The sequence below is a fragment of the Balaenoptera musculus genome, chromosome 9 (genome assembly GCF_009873245.2).
Source record: "Balaenoptera musculus isolate JJ_BM4_2016_0621 chromosome 9, mBalMus1.pri.v3, whole genome shotgun sequence".
Lineage (NCBI taxonomy): Eukaryota > Metazoa > Chordata > Mammalia > Artiodactyla > Balaenopteridae > Balaenoptera > Balaenoptera musculus.
Genome location: NC_045793.1, coordinates 18,757,715 through 18,785,414, shown reverse-complemented (window position 1 = coordinate 18,785,414; position 27,700 = coordinate 18,757,715). Strand labels below are relative to the sequence as shown.

The 27,700-nt window shown below is 37.4% G+C and overlaps 2 protein-coding genes across 22 annotated transcripts in view; both read left to right on the top strand.

The window, feature by feature from the left end:
• CALD1 (caldesmon 1) overlaps nucleotides 1–13,107 on the top strand; it is a 179,465-nt gene extending 166,358 nt beyond the window's left edge. For 9 of the 21 annotated variants that reach the window (XM_036864046.1, XM_036864045.1, XM_036864043.1 and 6 more), the window contains 6 exons: nucleotides 480–523; nucleotides 622–703; nucleotides 2,518–2,655; nucleotides 3,127–3,222; nucleotides 8,303–8,383; nucleotides 10,791–13,107. In XM_036864046.1, coding sequence (XP_036719941.1) covers nucleotides 480–523; nucleotides 622–703; nucleotides 2,518–2,655; nucleotides 3,127–3,222; nucleotides 8,303–8,383; nucleotides 10,791–10,799 — 450 coding nt within the window. In that variant the 3' untranslated portion in view covers nucleotides 10,800–13,107. The remainder of the gene's footprint in view (nucleotides 1–479; nucleotides 524–621; nucleotides 704–2,517; nucleotides 2,656–3,126; nucleotides 3,223–8,302; nucleotides 8,384–10,790) is intronic. The other 12 variants (XM_036864049.1, XM_036864054.1, XM_036864056.1 and 9 more) reach the window with 3 other exon arrangements.
• A 5,262-nt stretch (nucleotides 13,108–18,369) lies between these two features.
• The window catches only part of AGBL3 (ATP/GTP binding protein like 3), a 98,545-nt gene continuing 89,214 nt past the window's right edge, over nucleotides 18,370–27,700 (top strand). The window contains 3 exon segments of the mRNA XM_036864084.1: nucleotides 18,370–18,735; nucleotides 19,717–19,821; nucleotides 21,156–21,216. Of these exon segments, the coding sequence (XP_036719979.1) occupies nucleotides 19,762–19,821; nucleotides 21,156–21,216 (121 nt within the window). The 5' untranslated portion in view covers nucleotides 18,370–18,735; nucleotides 19,717–19,761.

Genomic DNA, 27,700 nt, shown 5'->3' with positions numbered 1-27,700 from the left:
TGAACAGTTCACAGTTCCTGGTTATCTTTCTTATATATATAAATATCAAATCATTATGTTGTATACCTAAAACTAATGTAATGTAATATGTCATTTATACCTCAATAAAAAATAATGGAAAAAAATTTAAAGTACATCAGAAAGCAAAAAAAAATTGTTTTAGTCTTGAAATGTAATTATTTTGCCCTTGATTTATATTATTGCAGAGGTATTTTAATAACATTTTGTCTAGTCTTTGTCTCCAGAACTTCATATTTCTCTATCTTCTGCCAGTCCTACCTTCGTCTCCAAACCTCATTATCAAATACCTTGCACGTAGTTTTCCTCTCTAGCAGAGGGGCTGTGCACAGCACCCTCATACTCTTTGACACTCTCTGGTACTTTTATTCCCCAGGTTCAGGGAAGATAGTAGTATGGGCTGAGAAACACTGTTTATAAACTGAAAATATTAACTGGTTTTATTTTTTTCCAATTCCTAGATAGAAGAGCGAGCAGAATTTTTGAATAAGTCTGTGCAGAAAAGGTAATATGGTTGATTGTTGAATTGCGAATCATCAGCCATTATATGTATGGAAAAATTCTCTCAATTTTATGTATGTATGTGTGTGCTTATTTACTTAGCAGTGGTGTTAAATCAACTCATCAAGCAGCAGTCGTCTCCAAGATTGACAGCAGACTGGAGCAATACACCAGTGCAATTGAGGTGAGAGATGCCCTCAGAGTTATGGTCAAACAGAAATCAACTCTGATTATATAAATAATCATAGAAACACTTAGGACAATAATCAAGTCCAGTAGTGTTAGAATGTTAATGATGTTTTATAACTAGTTAGAGAGAAAACAATAATAAAGACACATTATAGAAGAGTTTTAAATAAATTATTGTTTACTACTTTCCACCTGTATTCTTTAGTGAAGGTATTACTTTTTTTAATGAATGAGTTTATTGTTATTTAAATATTTATGTGTTCACAAGTCTATCTTCAATATTCTTAATTCCTTATAAAAGGTGTTCCCATATATAGTTTAAACAGGTCCCTTACAACCATGATTAGTCCTCTTTTATCTATAAAAACTTTTATTATCAAATAAATTGGTAGTATAAATTAATATAAAGATGATAGCCAGCTGGAATTTAATGAATTTCAAATTGATTGTTTTATATATGAAGGATCATAGTTTTATGCTTCTGTCTAATTCAACATTTTTTCCACCCAGTTGACCTAGGGGTGTTACTCTATTCAGAAATAATGTACTATATTTCCAAGTACCAAAGCACTAAGAGGGTAGGGTGCCATTGATCAAGATGTGATCCTGGTTTTTTTCTCCTTTGTGTAGACTTTAGTCAGTGGTTTTAGTTGCCTGCTATGAAGTAATTGGATCAGTTTGATTTGATTTCTCCTCTCCTTTGTACTGCAGAGTGGAGATACCTATAAAATAGTTCATAACAAATGATAAGAGGGAATAAGAAAGAGAGAGGTCTGGATGATTTATCAAGTGAATAATCAAGTCTTAACATTCAAGAGGAGATTTTCAGAAGATTAAATGGCCACTGAATTATAAGACAAATTGCAGATAGTTATTTTCTGTGGTTGAATTGATCACAGCTCTAACAGGGTTAATGAAGCCAAAACTGTGGCTTCAGCCTTCACATAGTCCAGCAATGGTGCCACTCACCCTGGCTGCCCACCTTGATGACACATGCCACAGGCCCCAAAGCAGGACCAGGAGAGAAACTGCATGATTTGGGGTACGCCTATCACTACTGCTGGAAAAGTATCTTGAATGCACACCTTTCTTTTTACACCCATTCATTCCTCCTTACAATCTCCATGTGGTGGTCTCTCGGTCTTTCAGTCTTTTAGCACACCCCCGTCTCTGGTCCTTGGCATGTACTGTTAGCTCTGTGTGGAACGGTGTTTTCTCCTTCCTTCACCAGCCTCTTTCAAGTCTTCCATCAGATCTGGGTTTGAATGTCACATCCTCAGAGTAGCCTTCTTTGCCCCCCTAAACTAAGTACCATTGTCCTATTGTGTGCTCTCTTGGCGTGCTTATGGCACCACACTCATCTTTCATAGCACTTACTGCAATGTGAAATAATAGTGTATAACTAGTTACTGTCTCTCCTATTAATGTCAGTCCACTGCAGCTTACAGAGCGGACTGTCTTGCGTACCACCACGTCCCCAGGGCCTAGCACAGTGCCCTGCACACAGCAGGCATTCAAGAAGTGTCTGTTGTAGCAATGAAGTAGCATATCACCTTAACAAGAAGTGGAGTCCCAATGAAAAGCATATTTCACTTTCGAAAGATTCTCTGAAGTAGATACAGTGGTTTATTTGGAGGTAGAGATGTCATCAGAATGTACTTTCACAATAGAAATTATGACTCTCATTTTTGGTGAAGGCATTTACACAGTGAATTTGTTAAGTGATAGTGTTGAAGAAGACAAGCTTACTATAGTTTTACGAGCGCAAACTTACCAGCACCAATCCTAAAAATAATTCATATACTTCAGGGAACAAAAACTGCAAAACCTACGAAGCCAGCAGCCTCGGACCTTCCTGTTCCTGCCGAAGGTGTCCGCAACATCAAGAGCATGTGGGAGAAAGGCAATGTGTTCTCATCACCCACTGCATCAGGCACGCCAAATAAGGTGAGCAGAGGATTGCCGTCTTTTAATTTTGGAGGTTGGGTTTTTCTTTTTTTCTTTTTTCTTTTTTTTTTTTTTTAGGAATCACATAGTTAATTACAAAAGCAGTGAAAAAGGTATAATTCTTACTTTCTTTTGCAATGACCAAAAAGCAAGCTCAGGGAGAATGTGTTCCTGAGGCTAATAGACTATGCACTGTGCTCTGGCTACAGGCCTCTAAATACGGTACCCGGAGTTAATCACTGACCTTGGGGGTGGGGGTAGGAGAAGTGCAGGGGGAAGAACACCAGGTAACATACTCTTTAAATATCAGGTTTAAGGTTTATTTTTGTCAAAATATTCAATATAATGATCAATAATTGATCAGTGTTATGTGAAACAATACTGGATAATATTTTGAGGTTGCTTTGAAATTTTCTTTCCAGGTAGGTTTTTTTTTTTTTTCTTTAATATTAGATGCTTGGCCTTTTGTAGGAAACAGCTGGCTTAAAGGTGGGGGTCTCCAGCCGCATCAATGAATGGCTAACCAAAACCCCAGATGGAAACAAGTCACCTGCTCCCAAACCTTCTGTAAGTAGCTCCAGGTTCTTCTGAATTTCTCTCATAGCTCAGCTTCCAGCAACAGAAGAAAACAGGCTGTTGGTCTATTTGCCTGGGAAAAACAAGGCCCCTGTTCTTGGTCGTGACTGCTGAATAACAAACAAGGAGGGCTTCAGATTGAGAGAGAACAGTCCCGAGCACTATATTTACCCAGAAGGTAAAATGGGACCATCACCTCTCCACCCAGAACGTTGAGGCAGTTCAAATTTACACTCTTAACTGGTCTGCATGTTTAGCTTCTATTCTATAAATTACAGATAGGAATTTGAAAATGAAAATGTCAAATTATCTTGGCCATTTCTCTGTCAAGAGCACCCCTAGACTTATTCCCAAAAGAATGTGTATGTTGGCTATTTGAACCCATGTTTTCTAATTTGCCTAATTTCTGTAACTTAACACAAAAATACAGTTACTGGGTAGTTGTTGAAATAATTGCTGTAATTTTCTTGTCAACACCTCCAAAGGAAAGCCATTTAAAAAAAAAAAAAAAGTAAGACTAGAAACTATAAACCTGGTTATGAATGTTATTTTTGGAAATTTAAAATTTTCTTATTAAGTGTGGCTATCTTACTATAAAAATATTCTTTTAACCTTTTCATTGAATGTATTTGATCATTGCCTTGCATTTATCGTTATAATCAAAAACTTATTAAGCTCCCTACTGTATACTGGTGCACTTTCTCTGTGAAGTTGGCTTTTATACCTTTGCTGGTGCCCAAGGCAGCAAAAACTCCTGTCACAACCACCCCATTCCAGAGGTAGAAGAAAAGCTTTCCAAATCCTAGGCCTCTGCACTGTTGAGCATTTAATTGCATCCCTTTGCTCTATATTTAATCTCCAAATTCACTAAAGTTTTATCACTTTTCCAATTTAAAAAGAAAAGAGTGGAAACATTTCCATACTTTTCGTGGGTACAGTTCCTTGTAGTCAATTAATATTCAGCTTGAGATTCTCTGCATACGGGCCTCACAAGAGGTATAAAACTAATGTAAACCCAATTTATAATTGGACAGTCTTAATATATTGAAAAGAAAATCTTCTTCCTCTCCCAGTAGATATAGGAAAGGGGCCCTATAAGAGGAGACAGTCGAGGTGAGGGATCATACCCACAAGGTATGTGATCTTCAGTGCCTCAAGTTTCCCCAACACCCCAGGTGACATAAAGAGTGGAAATTATTTTTTAAATGGCAGTTATGTAAAGTTTTGTGGTTCCAGATCAGTGATTATTAACCTTTTTGAATTATGGATGCCTTTGAAAACCTAATGAAATGTAAAGACCCTCTCCCCCAAAACACTGCATATAATACAAGTTCAGCAAGTTCGTGGACACACTGAAGGTTTCTCATGACAGCAAAGATAAAGAGAAAAGGGTATATGTTTTTCTTCTTTGATGAGTATGGTACATTGCTAAAGGAGATGGTCACTTTTTCACATGTATTTGCAACCTGTTTCATTTCTATCCCAGATTATACTCATGTATTTGGTTCAGGATTTGACCCATACTCTTCTATCAACACTTTAACTGATAAGCCTATCATCTATGTCACCCTAATGGGAGGGTTAAAAAGATTCAATACGGTTATTATTACAATAGGTATAAATGAGTCAAGGTTTCCACAAAAGCCCCATTTTCTGGAGTTATTGATAGCCTCCTAAAAGTGGCAGGACAAAAAGGCATTACAGGGAAATTACAAAATCATTGCCTGCTTTATCTAATATTTAGTAAGTAATTTGCTAGACCGTCTACTAGAGGATAGAGGAGAAAAGGCAAGAAGAATGTGGCAAGTAGTATACATCATAATGATCTCTTTTTCCCCATGTCCCATTGGATTTGGTAGACTAGTGTGGCTTCCTGAATAAAGGCCAGGTTGAAACAAAGCAATGTGTAATTGATGTTGTAAATAAAAGGGCAGTTTGAGTAGATCGTACTTAATATATAACGTTGAGCTTTGTGCACATCCCAAGAGCAGTAGGCCCAGCAATGTGCCCCGTCATGAATAGCAGTATGGCAGTCTCTTTGGGGAAAGATATAACTTGGAATTTAGTAAGGCAGGAGGGTAACTCACAGACACTACGGATCCAGCAGAAAAGAAATGAAAATGTCCGAACTGCTGGAAAGGGCTGGACGGATCCTGCAGATACATAAAACTTGTCAGGCAAAAGGTTAAGTCCCGGAAGGCAGCTTAGAAAGACAGGTCAAGCAAAGATTTTTGTCTAGGTCTTGTCCAGGGGGGTCTCACACTGGCGGCCTGCAGCTAAGATCTGTGTAGTCAGGGCCATTGTGCTCTATATTCCTTCCTTTAAATTATAATTTGAACATGTTTTTAAGGTATGGAGGCATGCATTCTTTAACTTGTTGATTCCTTCTTTTTTAAAATTTTCTTACACCAGCCTCTTCAGGCATGTGTTTCCAGCCTGGCCCTTCATGGCAGGCATGTGAGTTTGACACCCTTGGGATTCTGGTCAGACTGACCCTGAACCCAGGATGTCAGAGGATTACCTAAAGACAGCAGCAAATAGGAGGCTCCCAAAGGCTCCCTTCTAATTTGGGACCAGAGGTGATTTATTCTCAACCCCTTGTTTATATTCCTTGGCTTGTATGGGTGAAAGGGAAAGCCTGGGTTTGTGTTTGCAGATGTATGGCATGTGGCCATTAAGGAAAAACCAGAGAGAAAATCTTTTACCAAAATAGTGCTCACCCAGTGAAACCTCAAGAACCAGGAAAAGAGTAATCCATGGGATTAGTGTCCAGTTCTAAAATTCACTGAAGAGAAAAACCATCCTCTTCTACTAGTTATGCATTAATTTTCCTAGAATTAAAAGTGCTCAAAAGCTTGTCAAATCAATATTATTTGGGTCTCTGAAAACTAGTAACTTATTTAAACATTGATCTACACCTGATTCTTTACTGGGACATCTATTGCTATTTGTGGGTAGAATTTATAGGACTTCACTGTAACTTTGTAACTGGAATTCAATTCTAAGTATGTCTGTTGTATCTGGTTAGTCTGTTCTTTGTGTCTAAACTACATGTTATATACAGCAATTAAAATGCTAATTTGTCTTTCTTTCTGTTTAAAAAAAACCCAGCATTGTCTTTCTCAGCTGAATTTTCTTCTTCATTCTTTGATCTCTGGTTGACTGGAAACCTGCTTCCCTGCCTTCATTTCTCCCTCTTCTTCTGGAGTGGGTCTTTCTCTAAAATGTAGGCTGGTCAGGTAATTTCATTTATATTTCCCATTTGATTTAAGATGCCAATTTACCACTCAGATGTTAATATTTTCTTAAAATGGACTCTTTAAACTCTTTAAGTGATCTCAAAACATTCATAGGTAGGATTCAAGGAAAATACAATTCATTTTCTTTAGTAGAAGGGTATTCATGTGAAAGAAAAATATTTTTCTTATATGAATCAAATAAAGTAGTAATAGCCACTTTCCAGAGCTTCCATTAGCATGTTCCTAATTATAGTTTCCAAATTTTTAAAACAGTCTTCCAGACAATTTGGCAGCTTCTACTTACATTGGCGTATGTAGTGGAATTCTTCAAAAACAATCTGATTTGTTGCTTACTGGTTCCAAGTTAAATAGGTGTAACTCTCTAATAGAATATCAGGAATCCATGTCACAGTGAAAATCCAGAAATTCAGTAAGATTAAGGCAAATCTGAACTGCTTCACATGGTACTGTTTTTAACCAGTGCATTTCTAGTGTTGCAGTCTCAATAGTATCTATTAAAAAAAATACATGTCCATTTAGACTGGTGTCCATGGATAAATGTAGTTGCTATTAGCTTTGCCTTCCTAATGAGAAAAGGGTTTGCCAAAATAAACATTACTATTTCAGTAAAACACATTTATTTTCTACAAACTACCTTTGCCAAGTACTCATATAAGCAAACGCTGGAAGAAGAGTAAATGGAAACAGAAATTTGGATCCTTATCCAAACCAAATTAATTATGAGGTAGTAAATAAAGATTCAAAGATATATAGCTGTTATCGACCATATTTTAGTGTTTTCTTCCCAAGATCTTTACATGTTCTCATGTATGTCATCAACTGTCACTTTCTCTTATGGGTACACTTTGTAGTAAATGTTTAATTTCACGGAGCTAGGTGCTCCTGATACACTTCTTACTCCTCAGGAAACACAAAATGATTTTAATCTGAGGAAAGTGCAATTAGAAAAATGTCTTAGATTGGGCTGTCCAGAAGCAAACCCTAAAATAGTGGTTCGTGTGCAAGTAGTTTACTTGAGACATGAAGACAACACTACAGGAAGTGAGGCAGGAAAAGAAGGCAGCCAATAAAGAATGTTTATTAAGCAATTCACTACATGGGCTGTTAAACATAATCCTGCTGGGAAATCCTGAAAGCCACCACAAAACACATGCTTCCGAGTTATCCTACCTGAGGCGTGAGAGAGTCTGAGAAATATTCTTGCACCAAATCTCATGGGTGAGTGGTTGAAGACTGCTCCTGGGGGTGTTGTTAACTCTCTGGATGTCCAGCCTGCCTCCTGGGAGCAAAGTGGGCATCTGCAGCCAGAGGAAGTACTCATGCAAAGAGATGCAGTGTTGGCCATTGGAAGTCCAGCTGGTACGCATTAAAGTCATAAGGGCTGGGGGCCGTGGGCAAGGCACCAAAGAAAAGTTAATTGGCAAGGGGTGAGGTCCTTATCCAACCCCCCAAAAATTATTTAAAACTAACCTATGCTCGATTCACTTCTAAGGACATAGAAAGTTAAAAATTGGCTATCTCATTTTAAATATGCTTATATTCCAATTTTACTGGTCAATAAACAGTAAGTCCTTGGGGAATGACAGGACCTAAATGCTGGATAGTTTCAGCCCATTCTCATGTCACAGCATAGGTCAGGGTCCATATAAAAACAAACAATGGCTAACGATCCTTTTGATTTAACCCATTTCAGATGACTAGGATAAAGTGTATTACACAAATACACAAACAACAGATGTGGTGATTTATTTAGACCTGGCTAGAAAATATAAAGAGCCACCCATCAATTTTGTCTGCTTTCTCTTCATTAGGATTTGAGGCCAGGAGACGTATCTGGCAAGCGGAACCTCTGGGAAAAGCAATCTGTGGACAAGGTCACTTCCCCCACTAAGGTAATCTACCGAAGATTTGTTTTTCACAGGTTCTTTTCCTGCTGTATCCTGCAGTATGCTGTCCCAGGGTCAAAAAAGAAATAGTGCCTATCCACAGAGTCTTGTCTGGGTAACCATCAGTTTCTAAAGACTTGTATATGGTACAGTGAAAGGCAATGTCACGGAGCCTTCAGCATGGTAGGTTTGTCAGTCATACAAGGTAAATAGTCTAGATCTGTGGGATGGTTCCCAGTAAGACATTCTAGAAACACCATAGTGGTAGGGGTGTTGAAAACAGAAGGCTGTGTGGTATAACCATAGTCTACATTTCCTTACAAGGTCCAGGCTTGGAAATCAGAATTTGCAGATCGCCTAGGAAAGAATGTCTATCTCCTTGAGTAGTTTCAAAGCTGCTTTCTGGAACCATTCTAAGGGGTTACATTGCCAGCAGCCTAGGACTCAAGGCTGATATGGCAAAAAAATTGAAATAATATTCAAAAGTTAGCAAAATTTGCTACCCTATGAAAACTAATGGCTAAGAATGCTTGGATTTGTCTTTCTTTGGCCTTTCGCTCATCCTTGACAAAGTGGCCTCTGGTCAATATCTAAATGATGCACAAACTAAAAATAGGACCCCTTGTTGTACAAGGAGCTAATTCAACTCCTAATTCCCCATTCAAGTAATAATTCCAGTCTTCTCCCTTGGTAGAGGGAAAATTGAAAAGGGAAAAATCAGAGAGCAACAATAAGTAAGATTAGAATAGACTACTTATGGGCTGATGTAGAACTCTATACCCAGAAGCACTTTTTAAGCAAACTCAGGACTGAAGAACATCTCAAAGGCAACTGAAGAATCTGTACAGCTCACCGAAGGAAGAGAATTGCTTCCTCTTTCCTACTTTCTACGACATGCTGATAAGTGTGGTGCAGCTTCCTGAGTGTGTTACATCTTCTCTATTAGTTAAATTTTCTAAATAACTGCTAAATATATTCAAAGTACTAGTAATAATTTTCACCATTACAAACCACTAACATGTAATGAGCACCCACTATATGCCTTCTCAACCTACATTATCTCATTTGACCCTCCAATCACCATTATTATTACCCCCATTTAGAGCTAAGGCGAATGAGGCACAGAAAGATTAAGTACCTTTCTCAAAGTCACACAGCAAATAAGGAGCAAAGCCTGGATTAAACTCAGGCAGTCTGTTCTGAGCCTGCATTCTTAATTATACATGCTGCTTTTTTTTAGGATTGCATATTCAGCAGAAAATGTAAAGTTCTAAAGTTCCTTGTACAATTTTCTTCTGGTGGAATGGAGGGGAATCATTTTTTATTTTTATTTTTTAAACAAAGAATGAACTTTTGTTGGCCTAAGCCATTATGACCCTTTGCGAAATGACCTTTCAGAAATGACAGTCTAAATGTTTATATAGTCTCCTTTCTGAGTAGGAGGTGTCAGCTTTCCATAGGCCATCATCACAGGTTTAATAGATCCCCTCTGGACAACATTCCTCTGAACCAGGGTTCTAGGAAGTAGAGTAAAGATATGATCTGGAATGGTAGGTCTCAGAGAACACGACTCATATACAACATGAATGGTACTCCCTGGAATTATGCAATAATGTGTGTGGTACAATGTGAGACGGTGACAGGGTGAGACTTCATACACATACATACTGCCCCCTCCTCCTTGGTCTATACCACAAAACTCTTTCTACAGTAATAATAATAACATAACCAGCAGGCCCAGAGCTGATTTGTGAGGTAGCAAAGTAGGTAGCTCCTTTGATCCAAAATCTCAAATTCACTAGTATCACGCAGTAATTCCTTTGAAATGAAACTATACAACACATTTGAAATTGCAGATTCATAACACTTTAACATTTGTGAATACCTCAGCAAGAATTTTTAGCAGCTAGCTGAGGGAAAGAAACGGTGTACAATAAGACCATTGGTCAGATAAGTTTCAAGGGTAGGGGCATAAGAATAGGAGGTAGGAAGTGAAAAAATAGGAGAAAACTAAAGATAAGCATAGTCCAGTGTACCATCATGCCTTGATGTGGCTGAGACAGCCATTCAGTCATGCTGCCTGTCCTGGAACACACATTATAGAGTCCTGGCCCTTGTAGTAAGTAGTGTTTAAAACAAACCTCCTTGACCCTGAATGCCATGAGCAAGGCTCAAGATCAAGATATGAAAAGGGGAATATAAAGAAGAAAGAAAGGAAAGCAAAAAAACCAACAGAAGAAAGGATAGACTGAAAGAAGAGGAGCATATTTGAATAGAATGCCAAAAATAATCCTCCCTTTCATAGACATTTATTCCTGCCATATTATCATTCTTTTTTATTTTTTTTTAATTCTGACACAAAATGTCTGGCTGAAACACCATGGCCTGACGACTTAAAGCTCTCTTCTCTTAGCAGGTTTGAGACAGTTCAAGAAAGAACCCAAAGTAGCCGCTCAAGATGCTGGACCAGCTCAGTTGAAGAGGCCTAATTTGCTCTGTTTTATATTTATGTTGATTTACTAAATTGGGTTCATTTCCTTTTGTTTTGTTTTTCATTATCCCAGTAAACCCATGTATATTATCACTATATTTAATAATCACGGTCTAGAGATGTTCATGGTAAAAGTATTGCCTTTGCACAGGAGCCTGTTTCTAAAGAAACCCATGCTGTGAAATAGAGACTTTTCTACTGATCATCATAACTCTGTGTCTGAACAGTGATATCAACCACATCGGAAGTCAACAAAAGGAGATTCAAGCTGAAAATTGCCTGAGGAATGTGTGCAGTATCCAGAAAGATGAAACATAGTGTTTTTTTTGTTTTTTTGTTTTTTAAATACAGAAATCATGTTGTTTCTGCACTTTAGAATAAAGCATGGAAGAAATTATCTTAGTAGGCAATTATAACACTTTGTGAAAGTAACCCATTTCAGATTTTAGATACTACAATAATGATTGTCTTTAAAAAAAAAAAAAAAAGATGTACTGTTAAGGTATTACTTTTTTCATGCTGATGAATATCTAAATTGGATTTTGATGTTAGCTGACAGTGGTACTGATTTCTTTAGGTTGGTTGCTTTGTGGATTTCTTTGGTAGTGATAGTGAACCACATTTTAGATGACGTGATCATGTATGTATGTGCATACACATATACAAACACACTAATGGTAGAAAGCTTTTTTATGTGCTAGGCTATTATATTTAGCAGTATGTCCCTGTAACTAGCCAATATCACTGCTTTTTAAAAATTAAAAATCACAATATTATATTAATATTTCATATTTGCCAATAGAAACATGGCAGAATAGGTATCGATATGTTTCCAATGCCCAATAACCTATAAGAAAGAGATTAGAAGTGTCAAAATGAATTGACATTTTCTATAAAGCATAGTATTTAGTTTATAATTAAAAGCAGTCTTGAAGTCCAGTGTGAATTGTACTAAATCTCAAAGCTTGCTCCAAACTTTATTCTTAAGAATCAAGTTCACAATCGGTTGGCTTAGATGATGTCTGAGGTCTCTTCCTTCTCTAAAATTTAAAGACGAGAATTTTAGTGACAAAGTTGTACAGATTGGAATTCCATGAATAGGTGTACTATGACCAACTTTGGCTAATCTCTGGAAGCAGAAAAGTAAGCAAAAGCCAATATTTAGGAGTCATGACAGTACTTCCATCTTTAACATACTGAAACATCTTTTTAGTTAAACTTTTCTACCTTTATTAGTCATTGGCACTTGCCATAAGTTGATAATGTGTTGAACTTTCAAAAAATATATGTAATTTTTATTAGTTTTACCTTTTTCCCAAAGAGTCTATCAACTCGTCATTTGTACACACACAATCCAGATATCAGATCTTATTTTAGCTTATAAGCGTTCATCTATTCTTCACAATAGATGATAAAAGAGTACTTCAGTGTCTTGGCAATATGTTCTAGCATAGAGATATACATATAGTGTAGTTCTATAAACGTATACCTCATGACTTACCAAAATTGTCTTAGTCTCAATTCCTACCACAATGAGGGAGCCTCCCAAATGACTCTTTTCTAATCCACAGTGTTCCCCTGGGAGAGCTAGCCAGGGTAGGGCTGGCATGAGGAGTGACCAGTGCCTTCCAAAGTCCATTTTCCTCATAAATCAGTAGAGTTGTTGAATCCTCTAGCTTTTAGCACATCTGGGCCAAAGAAAGTAAAGCCAGCAATATTGCACAAGTCACCCATCCATGACAGAGTAGACATGAGTCTATGATAAGATAAACTAGAATTCACATGCAGTGCCTGAGTTGGCATTGACTCCCAGCATTCGAGTGAAATGGATCAAAGTTTGAATTAAGGCCTATGGCGAGATAACATTTCTTTGTTGTACTTTTGAATAAGAGCTTCTCCTGATCACTATTATATATTTTTTTCTAGAAAGTCTAAATTTAAGAAGAGAATATATCGATCGATCCTGACTTTTATTCCAATATTTGGATGGAATAAGTTTTAGGGTAGAATTTTGTTCAGTTTGGATTTAATTTTTTGAAAAATAAATTCCTTGTTTACTTGATTGATTACAATTCTCTTTGTTATCTTTTTAAGAAGTAAAACTGCAAGGTGACTAGCATGTTCTGTGAATCTGCCATTCCTAAAAATTTTATAAACACGATATTTTTCACTGATAATTGATCGCTGCAATAAATATATATTGTGAAAATGCATCCACAATAAATGGAATTCCTCCAAATGTCTTTGCCTCACTTATTTTTATGTACTATATTGATTACAAGAGTTCTATCTGATGTAATAAAGATAATGGTATAGCAAAATGCATATTTCAGATTGAGTCTTGGTTTCATTCTTTAAAGAGGAAAGCCATTTCATATTTTTAAATACTTATTACAGTCAATTTTCCAACAAAATATTAAAAATTGCTCTGGTAGAGACAACTGACCAAACATATATAGAAAAGGTTGAAAAGAGGGATTGAAAACCTTCTTCTTCAAAAAAACATTATCAAATGTTCCTTCATCCTCCTTCTCATTCCCAGTGTAGACACATGTCACCCCTCTGGCACCTACGGTGGCAGTACTGCTTTCCCAAAGGCATTGTCTTTTACAGTAGAAATACCCATTTAATATATACTGTTTGTTTGTAGAATACTTACTATTTGCAAGGCACTGGCGATTACCTTTAAATCCAGAGATACTTTTTCATAGTAATTTTATTTTTTTTAATATTTATTTATTTATTTGGCTGCGTGGGTCTTAGTTGCGGCATGCAGGCTCTTTTACTTACGGCATGCGGGCTCTTAGTTGAGGCATGCGGGATCTAGTTCCCTGACCAGGGATCAAACCCGGTCCCCCTGCACTAGGAGTGTGGAGTGTTAACCACTAGACGACCAGGGAAGTCCCAGTAATTTTATATTATTTATGTCGCACTACTTGAAATCTGAGGCTTTTCTCACAAAGATTTTAAATTGTGAGTCGGGAGGCCCTGAACAGTCCCCTAAATCCTGTTCATAAGATTGACGAGTTAACAAAATTATGGTAACTTAAAAAATACTTCCATAAGATGTTATGGAAAAACCCGAACGAACTTTTTGGCCAACCCAATAATTAATACTTTTGACTTCTACATTCTAACAAGAAGGGGTCTAAGTTTAGACAATGTTATCATCAAAGTCAATCACAAAATTAAGTAATGAAAAGAATACAATCTGTAGTACTAATACCAAACTGATAGGATTAGGGCTGGATGGACATTAATCTTGTGCGTCTTCAGGGTTTGAGCTCAAAGATGTTACAGTCTTCTGTGTGATGTAGAAACTGGTCTGTATTGTAGGGGTTTTTTCTACTCTTGCTTGCATGTGTGCTCCAAATGGAAGGATGGTTAAGAAATGAAAATCTCATGACCCTAAATATGTGTTCTTCCACAGGAGTGAGGAGATGGCCTAACAAGGTCTTGATCTGAGTGCTGTGTCTATTTTGTATTCAAGCTTATTAATCATGTGGTCCAAACATTCTATATCATTCCTGGATTTTTTTGTGCCTTTGTTCTAGCTGTTACTGAATTGGAAATGTGAAAATCTCCCTCTATAATTATGGATTTGTCTATTTCTCCTTGTAATTCTGTTAAATTTGCTTTCATATTTAAAGTCATGTTTTTGGTGCATACACAAATCTAGAATCATTTTATCTTCCAAGTGAATTGAATATTTTTAATATTATGAAGTGACCCTCTATTTGTAGCAAAGATTTTTGCCTTAAAGTTTATTTTTTCTGTTCTTAACATTGCTACCATGGCTTTCTTTTGGTTAGCACTTGCATGATATAACTTTACTTTCCCCGTTTACTTTCAATCTGTGTGTGTGTGTGTGTGTGTGTGTGTGTGTATTTGTATATATGATATAACTTTCTCCACCCCTTCACTTTCAACCTTTGTATATCTTTAGTTTTAGATGCAGGTCCATTTAGACTAGAGTCCATGGATAAATGCAATGGCTATTAGCTTTGCCTTCCTAATGAGAAAAGTGTTTGCCAAGATCAACATTACTATTTCAGTAAAACATTTATTTTCTACAAACTACCTTTGCCAAGCACTAACATAAGCAAATGCTGGAAGAAAAGTAAATGGAAACAGAAATTTGGATCCTTATCCAAACCAAATTAATTATAAGGTGGTAAATAAAGAATCAAAGATTCTAACCTCTGTTCCCCATAATTCCTCACAAGAGATTGCTATTTCCTAGGAGCATGCCTTGAAGACAGCCCCTTGTCAGGGGGCAGGTTGGGGCCACCATGCTCCTCTTGAAGCACACGAACAAAGACCAATAGCAGCACTGGAGACCAACGATGCAGACTGCAATTTGGCCCAGTTAAGGAGATATCTGCCCTTTTCCCCCCAGCCCTTACTCATCCTAACACAACAAGGAACTAGCACTCAGAAGAAAGGGGGGATGAATGTAAATAGCAAAAGTCCAATTCCCTCCCACTTCCTCAGTCAACCAGAGCTAGGGACAGATCTAGGGGGTAACGAGAAGGAGGGCATTGAATCGAGTTTGAAATTGAAGTTTAAAGTGTACTTAATACCAAATACCAGAAGGAAATCTTAAATACCAAAATGAAAGGAAGTGGCTGAAAAGTTGTGGGATCTGGCCAACACATCCTTAATGAGAAGGGGGATTTCACCATTGCACAGTTCAGGTGCACTTACTGGTGGCAGTGGGGTGGGTACCATTTCTTGATTTTTATCATGAAACTTCACCCTGAGCCTGGGAGCCAACTTCCTCTTTTGAGGTGATTTAATCCTATCTGTTCGTTGTTGAACAGGCTGGGGGCATTCTTACTACCTCATTTCCAAGTGTTCAGAAGAATAATGCTTCACTATAGTCCCCAAATTTAGACATAGTACGTAAACTAACAGTATAAATATTCTACCAATGATACAGGGATCAGGAAAGACTTCACTAAGGGGATGGCCTCTGAGCTAAGTCTTGGTTAGTTGACTGGCTGGGACAGATCTTAAGATCTGGAAACTGTTGGAGTGGTTTTGCCCTACACTGGAACATTCTAGACCCCGATAGTCTGAGGAAGGCCTGACGGGTAGTAGATGACCCCAGGGCTCCCAGGATCCAGTATGACTTCCTCAGCCAAATTATGATGAGGCCTCTACAGCCACATAACCACTAACTTCTGTGATGTCATAAATAACTTTGACTTCCCTAGTCATCTCATATGCTCATGTAAGCCTCTGCTCAACAAATTCAAAATGATATAATCACACAAAATAAATCACATTCCTAACACAATTTACATTTGGCCATGTTGCTAACATGACCTTTTTCCTCCTGATTCCCACGCCGATAATTGTGCCTTTTGGAGTACTGTTTTGGTTTTCCTTTTCCTCTTTTCTTACTCTTACTATATTGCCTTTTATACTGCAGGCTTAGAGGTGATGAATGCATCAAAACATTGGAGGAGGAAAGGTTGCTGCACAGGCAAAGCTGCCTTCCCAGGAAGCAGAAGCTGGCTCCATAAGGAGTATGTCCCATAACCTTCTCTGATAAGATCACAGAAAAGGAGAACAAAAACTCAGACCGACATCAAAGTCCTTGGTTGAAGTTTACTGCAGGTCTTCCTTCCACTTGCACTTAAAGGCAAAGAATTTATTTCCACTGTATTCTGTCTAGAATAGGAGAGTAAGTTTAAAAAAAAAAGTTAAAAAGGAACAGGTGCTTAAGAAAATCATTTTAAATTTATCTGGGGAAGAAAGAGGTCCTAATGAAATCTCTTTTCTTAAAATGTACTGACTCCAGCTAAGCTTCAACTAAACAGTACTGCCTAGTATAATTCATAACATGATTTTCTCTCAGAGCCTTTGTACTTGCTGTTTCCCCTGCCTGCCAAGGTCTTCCCCTAGGCATCCATGTGGCTCATCCCTTTACTTGCTTCAGGTCTCTGCTCAAAAGCCTGGTCAGAGAGACTTTCCTGGACACTCCATCAAGAGAGCCACCCCTACCAAGGCCCACCCACCAGAGCACTCCCTATGCTCTTTATTTTTCCCTTATTTCTCGCCACAGCAATTTTCATCACCTGAGTGCTTTTTTCAAGTATTGGTCTTTCTTCTCTCAGTAGTACATAACCTCCACAAGGAATGTCCATTTTATTACACCGGGAACAGTCCCTGGCAATTAGTAGGCATTGAATAAATATTTGTTGAATTAATGAAAGAATGAATAAATACAATTTTCAAAGGTTTTTTTGAATTCCTATTTTTATTATGCACTAAAATAATTTTTCTCTGTAGGATTACTTGAAATATGATCATGTAAATATTTGGACTAAAAATCTTGAGATTTAAGTCCCAGCTCTGCCATTAATTTCTTGTGTAACCTGGTTAGATCATTTCTTGGAGTTTCACCTTGTGTGTCTGACACTATGGCTTGCAATCATGACTCTAAAATCCAACAGAAAAATAGATTCCATATATAAAAATTCTCTATGCATGTCACCTTTAGTAACATATGTATTACATAAAACAAGGTACAATTATAAAGGGTAATTAATTTTCAAGAAAGTGTGATCTAATACCTGCTCTATTTCTTTTTCTGGAAGGTCCAATCTTCTAAATCACTGACCTCAAAGAACATGGTATTTTTCGGAAACTAACAAAATATAAGCAGAGGCTATTAACCTCATGTTTAAGCTATTGCTTTGCCCTTTATTTTACTTTTCCATTATCTCCATTTCTACAGTATTACAAATCTCATGACACATAATGCCTCGTGCAGGCACCAAACATTTAAAGACTTTTTTTTTTTAGCTCTACTTGGAAAACTATTCCAAATAAATTATCCACTAAGCTACACTAAGACCAGGGGGAAATCAAGATGGGATGTACAGGAATAATGACTAAATCTGTTATGGGAAGATCATATTTAATTAGATGAGACAATACATGTAAAGTGATTTGCATAGTGTCCCTGAAGATGTGCTTGATACGTTAGCTAACGATTATTATACTTAAAGAATCTCTGAGCTGATAAGAATCTTGCAAGCTCACCCAAGAAAATCTATGACTCTTCCATCAAATATTTAAAGAGAAAAGTCTCTTTTTCCGAATCCAATAAAGATCATTAGTCACACAACTGTGCAAAACGCAACTCGCTGTGGATACAACTAAAGATCAACAAAGCAAAAGTCTTAACCAGTTTGCTCTAGTGTCTGCTCGAAGAAGGGACAAACATGGCAAACAACCGATGTGCAGAACCTTAGGGACAAATAGCTAGCTGTCCTGCCTCCACCCCTAAAATTTCCCGCCAGCTCCCTGCTCTCTACCTTCCCGCCCCTCGGGATGCCCTTTGACGCCCACTCCTCTGCTGCTAGTTCGCGTCATCCTCCGGGATCTCCCTTTCCTTCAGCCGAAATCCCGCGTAGCTGGCCCGTCTGAGGTCTCGCGAGGGTGAGCCCGTTGCCCTGGTAACGAGTGCTGCGCTTCGTGGCTAAACGGCAGCGGTAGCGTTCCTTCCAGTCGTTGGGCTGTAGGTATCACGGGCAGGACGGCTGCTCCCGGCGCGCGGAAGGGACTGCTGGCCTCGCCGTGGGACTCGAGGCGAGGGTGAGGAGGCCGAGGCGGGACAGTGAAGTGCCGAGAGGGAAAGTCCCTGCGCGAAACGAGCGCGCCCAGAAAAGGCGCCCCTCCCTCCACTGCCGTGTCGCGAAGTGAGTGTGGGAGGAAGACTTCGCCACCAGGAATTGTGGCTTCATCGTCCTTCCCGCCAAGAAGGGAAGTCATCCTTCCTGCCCCGAGACTGCCGCGGCGCCGCTGGGCGAGGCCGCGCCTGCTGTGGCCTCTCTCGCTTCTGACGTGGAAGGTAGGCACGGAGCGCTTATTAGATCCATCTGTGTGTGTGCCTCTCCTGAAGCTCAGGTTTTACTCCGCAGCAGGTCAGCACGTTGGTGCGCCTCATACGCTCAAGTAAGGAAACAGAATCAAGATTTATGCCAGTCCAGTTTTCCAAATTCGGAGTTGTGATCCCCAGACGGAAACTTCAGTCTCTTACTACTGAAGGTGTCACCCATAAGACAGACTTCTCTGTGGCATTCGTAAAGTTATTCGCTGTGGAGCTTGGGCTTTATTGTTTGTGGTCCACGCTCGAAAACCCACTTTTTGTAGAGAGGAGCATAAACTAGTAGATTCGAAATTAGTAAATTCCTTTGGTCTCTCAAAAACAGTAGACTCTTGACAAGGAATTTCTATTATTTCATTGTCTTAATTACCACTTGAGAGGTCATTGTCGATACAACCTTCTGATAACTATTGAAATTCCAGTAAGACTAATATGATCGAATATTAGAACAGAGACATTCTACAGAATATTAACCAAAATATAGAGAAAAAAACCTACTGTCATTTGAACTTTTGGTCAAATGAAAATTAAGCCGAAAAAAAAAATTAACTGTATTGCTACAGCTCACTGCCTGAATAAGTAACGGTAATTTTTCTCTGATGCATGATCTTTTCAATGCCTCAGAATCATTCTGAACTCGCTATTGCTGTGTGGCATTTAACTGTAAATCTAGGATGTAATGATTTGGTTATGTACCCTGGAAATTCCTTTTTCAATTAAATTATTTACATGATTTGTCTTATTGTGACTTCTCTATCTTATAAAAATGGAAAATTTCTTCAAATCTTTGAAATTAAGGTTTAATTAGCTGTGTCTTAATTTACTTTTTAGAGAAGGCTGTTGTCACTGTTAATTAAATAAAATTGAATATATTTGGGGGGTACACATTTAATGTGTACTTAAAAAGAAAACTGTCAAATAAGTTCCTTACAAATTGTTTTACAGCCTACCTACATAATAAAAGAAATTTCGAGCCAAATATTGGAAGAGATGTCAGAGGATTCAGAAAAGGAAGACTATTCAGACAGAACAATCAGTGAAGATGAATCAGTATGTTTTTCTCAACTTAATCCTACTTAGAAATAAAACTTGTTATAAAATATAAATTCCCAGTAAAAATACTATAAATTCAGTTGGCTGTAAAAATCCGTTGGATATTTAAATCACTTTTCACTGAAGTTGGGAAATAAATTGATTGAAAGCAAAGCTATTAATGTGTGCAGTATGCCCTATCTAGAAAGAGAATCTATATTAATTTTGGGGTTTTTTTGAGAAAATATTTTGGCTGAGATTCTTCTGAGTTTTATTAAAATGTGTGTAATAAGTAATTATTAGGGTTTTATTTTTATAATTCATGTCCACTTATTTTCTTATATGTACTAATTCTATGTTACATTATAATGTGTATCATAATAGTGAAACCTATTTCTAAACCTACTGTGTGTCACCATCATAGGTTTCATGTGGCACTGTTGTAACAAAGGAAAGTACATGGAGGAAGAAGGGGGGAGGGGAGAAACAAAATGCAGTGGTTACAAATACTTTGTCTGGTCCCAGCACTTATTTCGAAGAAATTTCCTTCACATTTTAGTAAAGTATAAATTATCTATGTAAGTTAAGGTCCCAAAATAAACTCCCCAAATGATGTATAACCCTTTAAGTCAATGGCTTTCTTCCCCCCCCCCCCCGCCCATAAATTTATTTATTTATTTATTTATTTTTGGCTGCATTCCTTGCTGCGCGCGGGCTTTCTCTAGTTGCGGCGAGCGGGGGCTACTCTTCGTTGCGGTGGGCGGGCTTCTCATTGCGGTGGCTTCTCTTTGTTGGGGAGCACAGGCTCTAGGCGCGAGGGCTTCAGTAGTTGTGGCACTCGGGCTGAGTAGTTGTGGCTCGCGGGCTCTGGAGTGCAGGCTCAGTAGTTGTGGCGCACAGGCTTAGTTGCTCCGCGGCATGTGGGATCTTCCCGGACCAGGGCTCAATCCAGTGTCCCCTGCATTGGCAGGCGGATTCTTCACCACTGAGCCACCAGAGAAGTCCCGTCAATGGCTTTCTGTGTTTCTTTTTTCTTCTTTTTTTGGTTAATTTTAGTCCTAATTTAACCTGTTTTGCCAGGTTTACCAAGAATCTTTAAACTGTTCCTTCTCTATAATCATTAATATGACCTTACCTTGTGGAAGAAGAGAAATGAAAGATGAAAACTTTGTTTCAGGATATTTGAAGTGTTGGGTGCTTTGAGACCAATAGCCAATAATAACCTTGAATTTTTTCATTTATTAAAGATTAAAGACACTCAATTCTAAGTACTAAGGTAGATGTAAAAAATTTCTGGATTGGGAAACCGCTGGTTTTTAAAAGATAAATAATTTAAAACTCTCTTGTTTTAGGATGAGGATACCTTTATGAAGTTTGTAAATGAAGACATCCATCAGTGTGCACTTTTAACAGGTTTGAGATTATTCATATATTCCCCCTTCTCTTTCTGATAGTACCTTAAGTGGATGAAAAATGAGAGAGCGCTAGAAAAAAAAGTCAGTGAATAATATAGGGAATTATTATTCTGTTATTGGTAAGGAGATATGTATTTACTTTTATAAGAATATTTTGGACTTCAAACTTTTTTTTTAATTGAAGTATAGGTGATTTACACTATTCTGTTAGTTTCGGGTATACAGAAAAGTGACTCAGTTGTATATGTATATATATTTTCAGATTATTTTCCATTATAGGTTATTTCAAGATAACATAATTCCCTGTGCTATTCAGTAAATCCTTGTTCTTATCTATTTTATATATAGTAGATTGTTAATCCCATACTCCTAATTTATCCCTCCCCCTTCCTTTCCCCTCTGATAACCGTTTGTTTTCTGTGTCTGTGAGTCTGTTTCTGTTTTGTATATAGATTCATTTGTATTATTTTTTAGATTCTATATATAAGTGATATAATATTTGTCTTCCTCTGTCTAACTTATTTCACTAAGTATAATACTCTCGATGTCCATCTATGTTGTTGCAAATGGCAATATTTCATTCTTTTTTATGGCTGAGTAATATTCCACTTTATATATATATATATATATACACATACATATATATATATATATATATATATATATATATATGTATGTATATATATACACCATATCTTCTTAAGCCAGTCATCTGTTGATGGGCACATGGGTTGCTTCCATGTCTTGGCTATTGTAAATACTGCTGCTATGAACATTGGGGTGTATGTATCTTTTTAAATTAGAGCTTTAGTTATTTCTGGATATATACCCAGGAATGGGATTGCTGGACCATATGGTAGCTCTACTTTTAGCTTTTTAAGGAACCTCCATATTGTTTTCCATAGTGGCTGCACCAATTTATGTTCCCACCAACAGTGTAGGAGGGTTCCCTTCTCTCCACACCCTCTCCAGCTTTATTATTTGTAGACTTTTTGATGATAGTCTTTCTGACCTGTTTGAGTGATACCTCATGGTGCTTTTGATTTACATTTCTCTAATAATTAGCGGTGTTGAACATCTTTTCATGGGCCTGTTGGTCATCTCTATGTCTTCTCTGGAAAAATATCTAAATAAGTCTTCTGCTCATTTTTTGACTGGGTTGTTTTTTGTTTGTTTGTTGGTTTTTAAATTTTATTGGCGTACAGTTGATTCACAATGTTGTTTTAGTTGCAGGTGTACGGCAAAGTGATTCAGTTATACGTATACATATGTTCATTCTTTTTCAGATTCTTTCCTCATATAGGTTATCACAGAATACTGAGTAGAGTTCCCTGTGCTATACAGTAGGTCCTTGCTGGTTATCTATCTTATATATAGTGGTGTCTGTATGTAATCCCAAGCTGCTGATTTATTCCCCCCTGCCCAACGTTTCCCCTTTGGTAACCATAAGTTTGTTTTCAAAATCTATTAAGTTGGTTTCTGTTTTGTAAATAAGTTCATTTGTATCATTTTTTAAAATTAGATTCCACATATGAGTGATTTCATATGATATTTGTCTTTCTCTGTCTGACTTATTAGTATGATAAGCTCTAGGTTCATCCATGTTGCTACAAATGGCATTATTTCATTATTTTTATGGCTGAGTAATATTCCATTGTATATATGTACCACATCTTCTTTATCCATTCCTCTGTCAATGGACAGTTAGGTTGCTTCCATGTCTTGGCTGTTGTAAATAGTGCTGAACATTGGGGTGCATGTAGCTTTTCAGTTATGGTTTTCTCTGGATATGTGCCCAGAAGTGGGATTGCTGGATCATTGTAGTTCTATTTTTAGTTTTTTAAGGAACCTCCAGACTGTTCTCCATAGTGGCTGTACCAATTTACATTCCCACCAACAGTGCAGGAGGGTTCCCTTTTCTCCACACCCTCTCCAACATTTATTGTTTGTAGACTTGTTGATGATGGCCATTCTGACTGGTGTATGGTGATACCTCATTGTAGTTTTGATTTGCATTTCTCTGATAATTAGTGATGTTGAGCATCTTTTCATGTGCCCGTTGGCCATCTGTATGTCTCCTTTGGAGGAATGTCTATTTAGATCTTCTGCCCATTTTTTGATTGGGTTGTTTGTTTTTGTTTTTTTGTTTTTATTTGTATAATTTGAGATTAATCCCTAGTTGGTCACTTCGTTTGCAAATGTTTTCTCCCATTCTGTGGGTCTGTTCGTTTTGGTTATGGTTTCCTTTGCTGTGCAGAAACTTTTAAGTTTAATTAGATCCCATTTGTTTATTTTTGCTTTATTTTCATTACTCTAAGAGGTGGATCAAAGAACATAATTGTTGCAATTTATGTCAAAGAGTGTTCTCCCTATGTTTTCCTTTAGGAATTTTTTAGCGTCTGGCCTTACATTTAGGTCTTTGATCCATTTTGACTTTATGTGTGTATATGGTGTTAGAGAATGTTCTAATTTCATTCTTTTGCATGCAGCTGTCCAGTTTTCCCAGCACCACTTCTTGAAGAGACTGTCTTTTCTCCATTGTATATTCTTGCCTCCTTTGTCATAGATTAATTGACCATAGGGGTGTGGGTTTATTTCTGGGCTTTCTATCCTGTTCCATTGATCTATGTGTTTATTTTTGTGCCAGTACCACACTGTTTTGTAGTATAGTCTGAAGTCAGGGAGCCTGATTCTTCCAGCTCTGTTTTTCTTTCTCAGGATTGATTTGGCTATTCAGGGTCTTTTGTGTTTCCATACAGATTTTAAATTTTTTGTCCTAGTTCTATGAAAAATGCCATCGGTAATTTGATAAGGATTGCACCGAATCTGTAGATTGCCTTGGATAGTATAGTCATTTTGACAATATTGATTCTTCCGATCCAGGAACATGGTATATCTTTCCATCTGTTTGTATCATCTTCGATTTCTTGCATCAGTGTCTTATAGTTTTCAGAGTACAAGTCTTTTGTCTCCTTAGTAGGTTATATTTTTTGATGCAATGGTGAATGGGATTGTTTCCTTAATTTCTCTTCCTGATCTTTTGTTGTTAGTGTATAGGAATGCAAGAGATTTCCGTGTATTAATTTTGTATCCCGCAACTTTACCTAATTCAATTGATGAGCTCTAGTACCTTTCTGGTATCATCTATAGCATTTTCTGTGTATAATATGTCATCTGCAAACAGTGGTAATTTAACTTCTTCTTTTCCAATTTCGATTCCTTTTATTTCTTTCTCTTCTCTTACTCCTGTAGCTAGGACTTCCAAAACTATGTTGAATGAAAGTGGTGACAGTGGACATCCTTGTCTTGTTCCTGATATTAGAAGGAATGCTTTTAGCTTTTCACCATTGAAAATGATGTTAGCTGTGGGTTTGTCTTATATGGCCTTTATTATGTTGAGGTAAGTTCCCTCTATGCCCACTTCTGGAGAGTTTTTATCATAAATGGGTGTTGAATTTTGTCAAATGCTTTTTCTGCATCTATTGAGATGATTATATGGTTTTTATTCTTCAATATGTTAATGTGGTGTATCACACTGATTGATTTGCAGATGTTGAAGAATCCTTGCATCCCTGGGATAAATCATGGTGTATGATCCTTTTAATGTAGAATATGCTTGGGAGTGTTCCTTCCTCTGCAAGTTTTTGGAAGAGTTTGAGAAGGATGGGTGTTAGCTCTTCTCTAAATGTTTGATAGAATTCGCCTCTGAAGCCATCTGGTCCCGGACTTTTGTTTGTTGGAAGTTTTTCAATCACTGTTTCAATTTCAGTACTTCTGATTGGTTTGTTCATACTTTCTGTTTCTTCCTGGTTCAGTCTTGGAAAGTTGTACCCTTCTAAGAATTTGTCCATTTCTTCTAGGTTGTCCATTTTATTGGCTTATAGTTGTTTGTAGTAGTCTCTTATGTTCCTTTGTATTTCTGTGGTGTCCATTGTAACTTCTCCTTTTTCATTTCTAATTTTATTGATTTGAACCCTCTCCCTTTTTTTCTTGAGTCTGGCTAAAGATTTATCAATTTTGTTTATCTTTTCAAAGATCCAGCTTTCAGTTTCATTGATCTTTTCTATTGTTTTCTTTGTTTCTATTTCATTATTTCTCCTCTGATCTTTATGATTTCTTTCCTTCTACTAACATTGAGTTTTGTTTGTTCTTCTTTCTCTAGTTGCTTTAGGTGTAAGATTTAGGTTGTTTGAGATTTTTATTGTTTTCTGAGGTAAGATTTTATTGCTGTAAACTTCCCTCTTAGAACTGCTTTTGCTGCGTCCCATAGGTTTTGGATCATCGTGTTTTCATTGTCATTTGTCTCTAGGTATTTTTTGATTTCCTTTTTGATTTCTTCTGTGATCCATTGGTCGTTTAGTAACATATTGTTTAGGCTCCATGTGTTTGTGTTTTTTACAGTTTTTTCCCTGTAACTGATTTCTAATCTCATAACGTTGTGGTTGGAAAGGTTGCTTGATATGATTTCAATTTTCTTAAATTTACTGAGGCTTGATTTGTGGCCCAACATGTGATCTATCCTGGAGAATGTTCCAGGTGCACTTAAGAAGGAAGTCTATTCTGCTGCTTTTGGATGGAATGTTCTATAAATATCAATTAAGTCCATCTGGTGAATGTGTCATTTAAGGCCTGTGTTTCCTTGTTGATTTTCTGTCTAGATGATCCGTGCATTTCTGTGCCTATTTAAATGATCATGTGGTTTTTGGCTTTCCTCTTGGTAATGTGGTGTATCACATTGATTGATTTCCGTATGTTGAACTATCCTTGCGAACCTGGAATGAATCCAACTTGACCATAGTGTATGATCCTTTTTATGTATTTGGCTTACTAATATTTTGTTAAGGATTTTTTGCATCTATATTCATCAAAGATATTGGCCTGTAATTTTCTTTTTTTGTAGTCCCTTTTTGGTTTTGGTATCAGGGCAATGGTAGCTTAATAGAATAAGTTTGGACGTGTTCCCTCATCTTCAGTTTTTTGGAATAGTTTGAGAAGGATCAGTGTAAGTTCTTCTTTGTATGTTCCGTAGAATTCTCCAGTGAAGCCATCTGGTCCTGGACTTTTGTTTGCAGGAAGGTTTTTTTTTACCGATTCTATTTCACTTGTAGTGATTGGTCTGCTCAAGTTATCTGTTTCTTCTTGACTCAGTTTTGGCAGGCTCTGTGTTTCTAGAAACTATTTGTTGGCATATAATTCCTCATAGTATTCTCTTACAGTTTTTTGTATTTCTGCGATATTGGTTGTTATTTCTCCTCTTTCATTTCTTATTTTGTTTATTTGGGTCCTCACTCTTTTCTTCTTGGCAGGCCTGGCTAGAGGTGTGTCGATTTTGTTTATCTTTTCAAAAAAACCAGCTCTTGGGTTTTTTATCTTTTCTATTGTTTTTTGGATCTCTATTTTATTTATTTCTCCTTTTAACATGATTATTTCCTTCCTTTTGCTGACATTGGTTTTTTCCTTGTTCTTTTTTTTAAATTCTTTTTAGGTGGTAGGTTAGGTTGTTTTTTTGAGTCTTTTTTTTCCTTCTTGAGGAAAGCCTATATCACTATGATCTTCTGTCTTAGAACTGCTTTTGCTGTATCCCATAGATTTTGTAAGTTTGTGTTTTCATTTTCCTTTGTGCTCAGGTATTTTCCAATTTCTTCTTTGATTTCATCACTTACCCATTGGTTTTTTCAGTAGCATGTTGCTTAGTCTCCATGTGTTCATTCTTCTCCCATTTTTCTTTCTGTGGTTGATTTCTAGTATCATACCATTGTGGTCAGAAAAGATGCTTGAGATAATTTCTATCCTCTTAAATTTGTTGAGACTTGTTTTGTAACCTAATATGTGGTCTATCCTAGAGAACGTTCCATGTGCGCTTGAAAAGAATGTGTATTCAGGGGTGGGGGGCTTGATGTAGTGTCCTGTAGGTATCAAGTCCAACTGGTTGTGTCATTTGGGACCTCTGTTGCCTTACTGATTTTCTGTCTGGAAGATCTGTTCATTAATGTCAGTGGGGTGTTAAAGTTTCCTACTATTATTGTATTCCTGTCAATCTCTCTCTTTATGTCTGTTAGTATTTGTTTTATATATTTAGGTGTTCCTATATTGGGGGCATATATGTAAATGAGTATAATATCCTCATCTTGTATCGCTCCCTTTATCATTATATACTGTCCTTTGTCTTTTTTTTTTTTTTAATTTATTTATGGCTGTGTTGGGTCTTCGTTTCTGTGCGAGGGCTTCCTCTAGTTGCGGCAAGTGGGGGCCACTCTTCATCGTGGTGCGCGGGCCTCTCACTATCGTGGCCTCTCTTGTTGCGGAGCACAGGCTCCAGATGTGCAGGCTCAGCAATTGTGGCTCACGGGCCTAGTCGCTCCACGGCATGTGGGATCTTCCCAGACCAGGGCTTGAACCCGTGTCCCCTGCATTGGCAGGCAGACTCTCAACCACTACGCCACCAGGGAAGCCCACTCTTTGTCTTTCTTTATGGCCTTTGT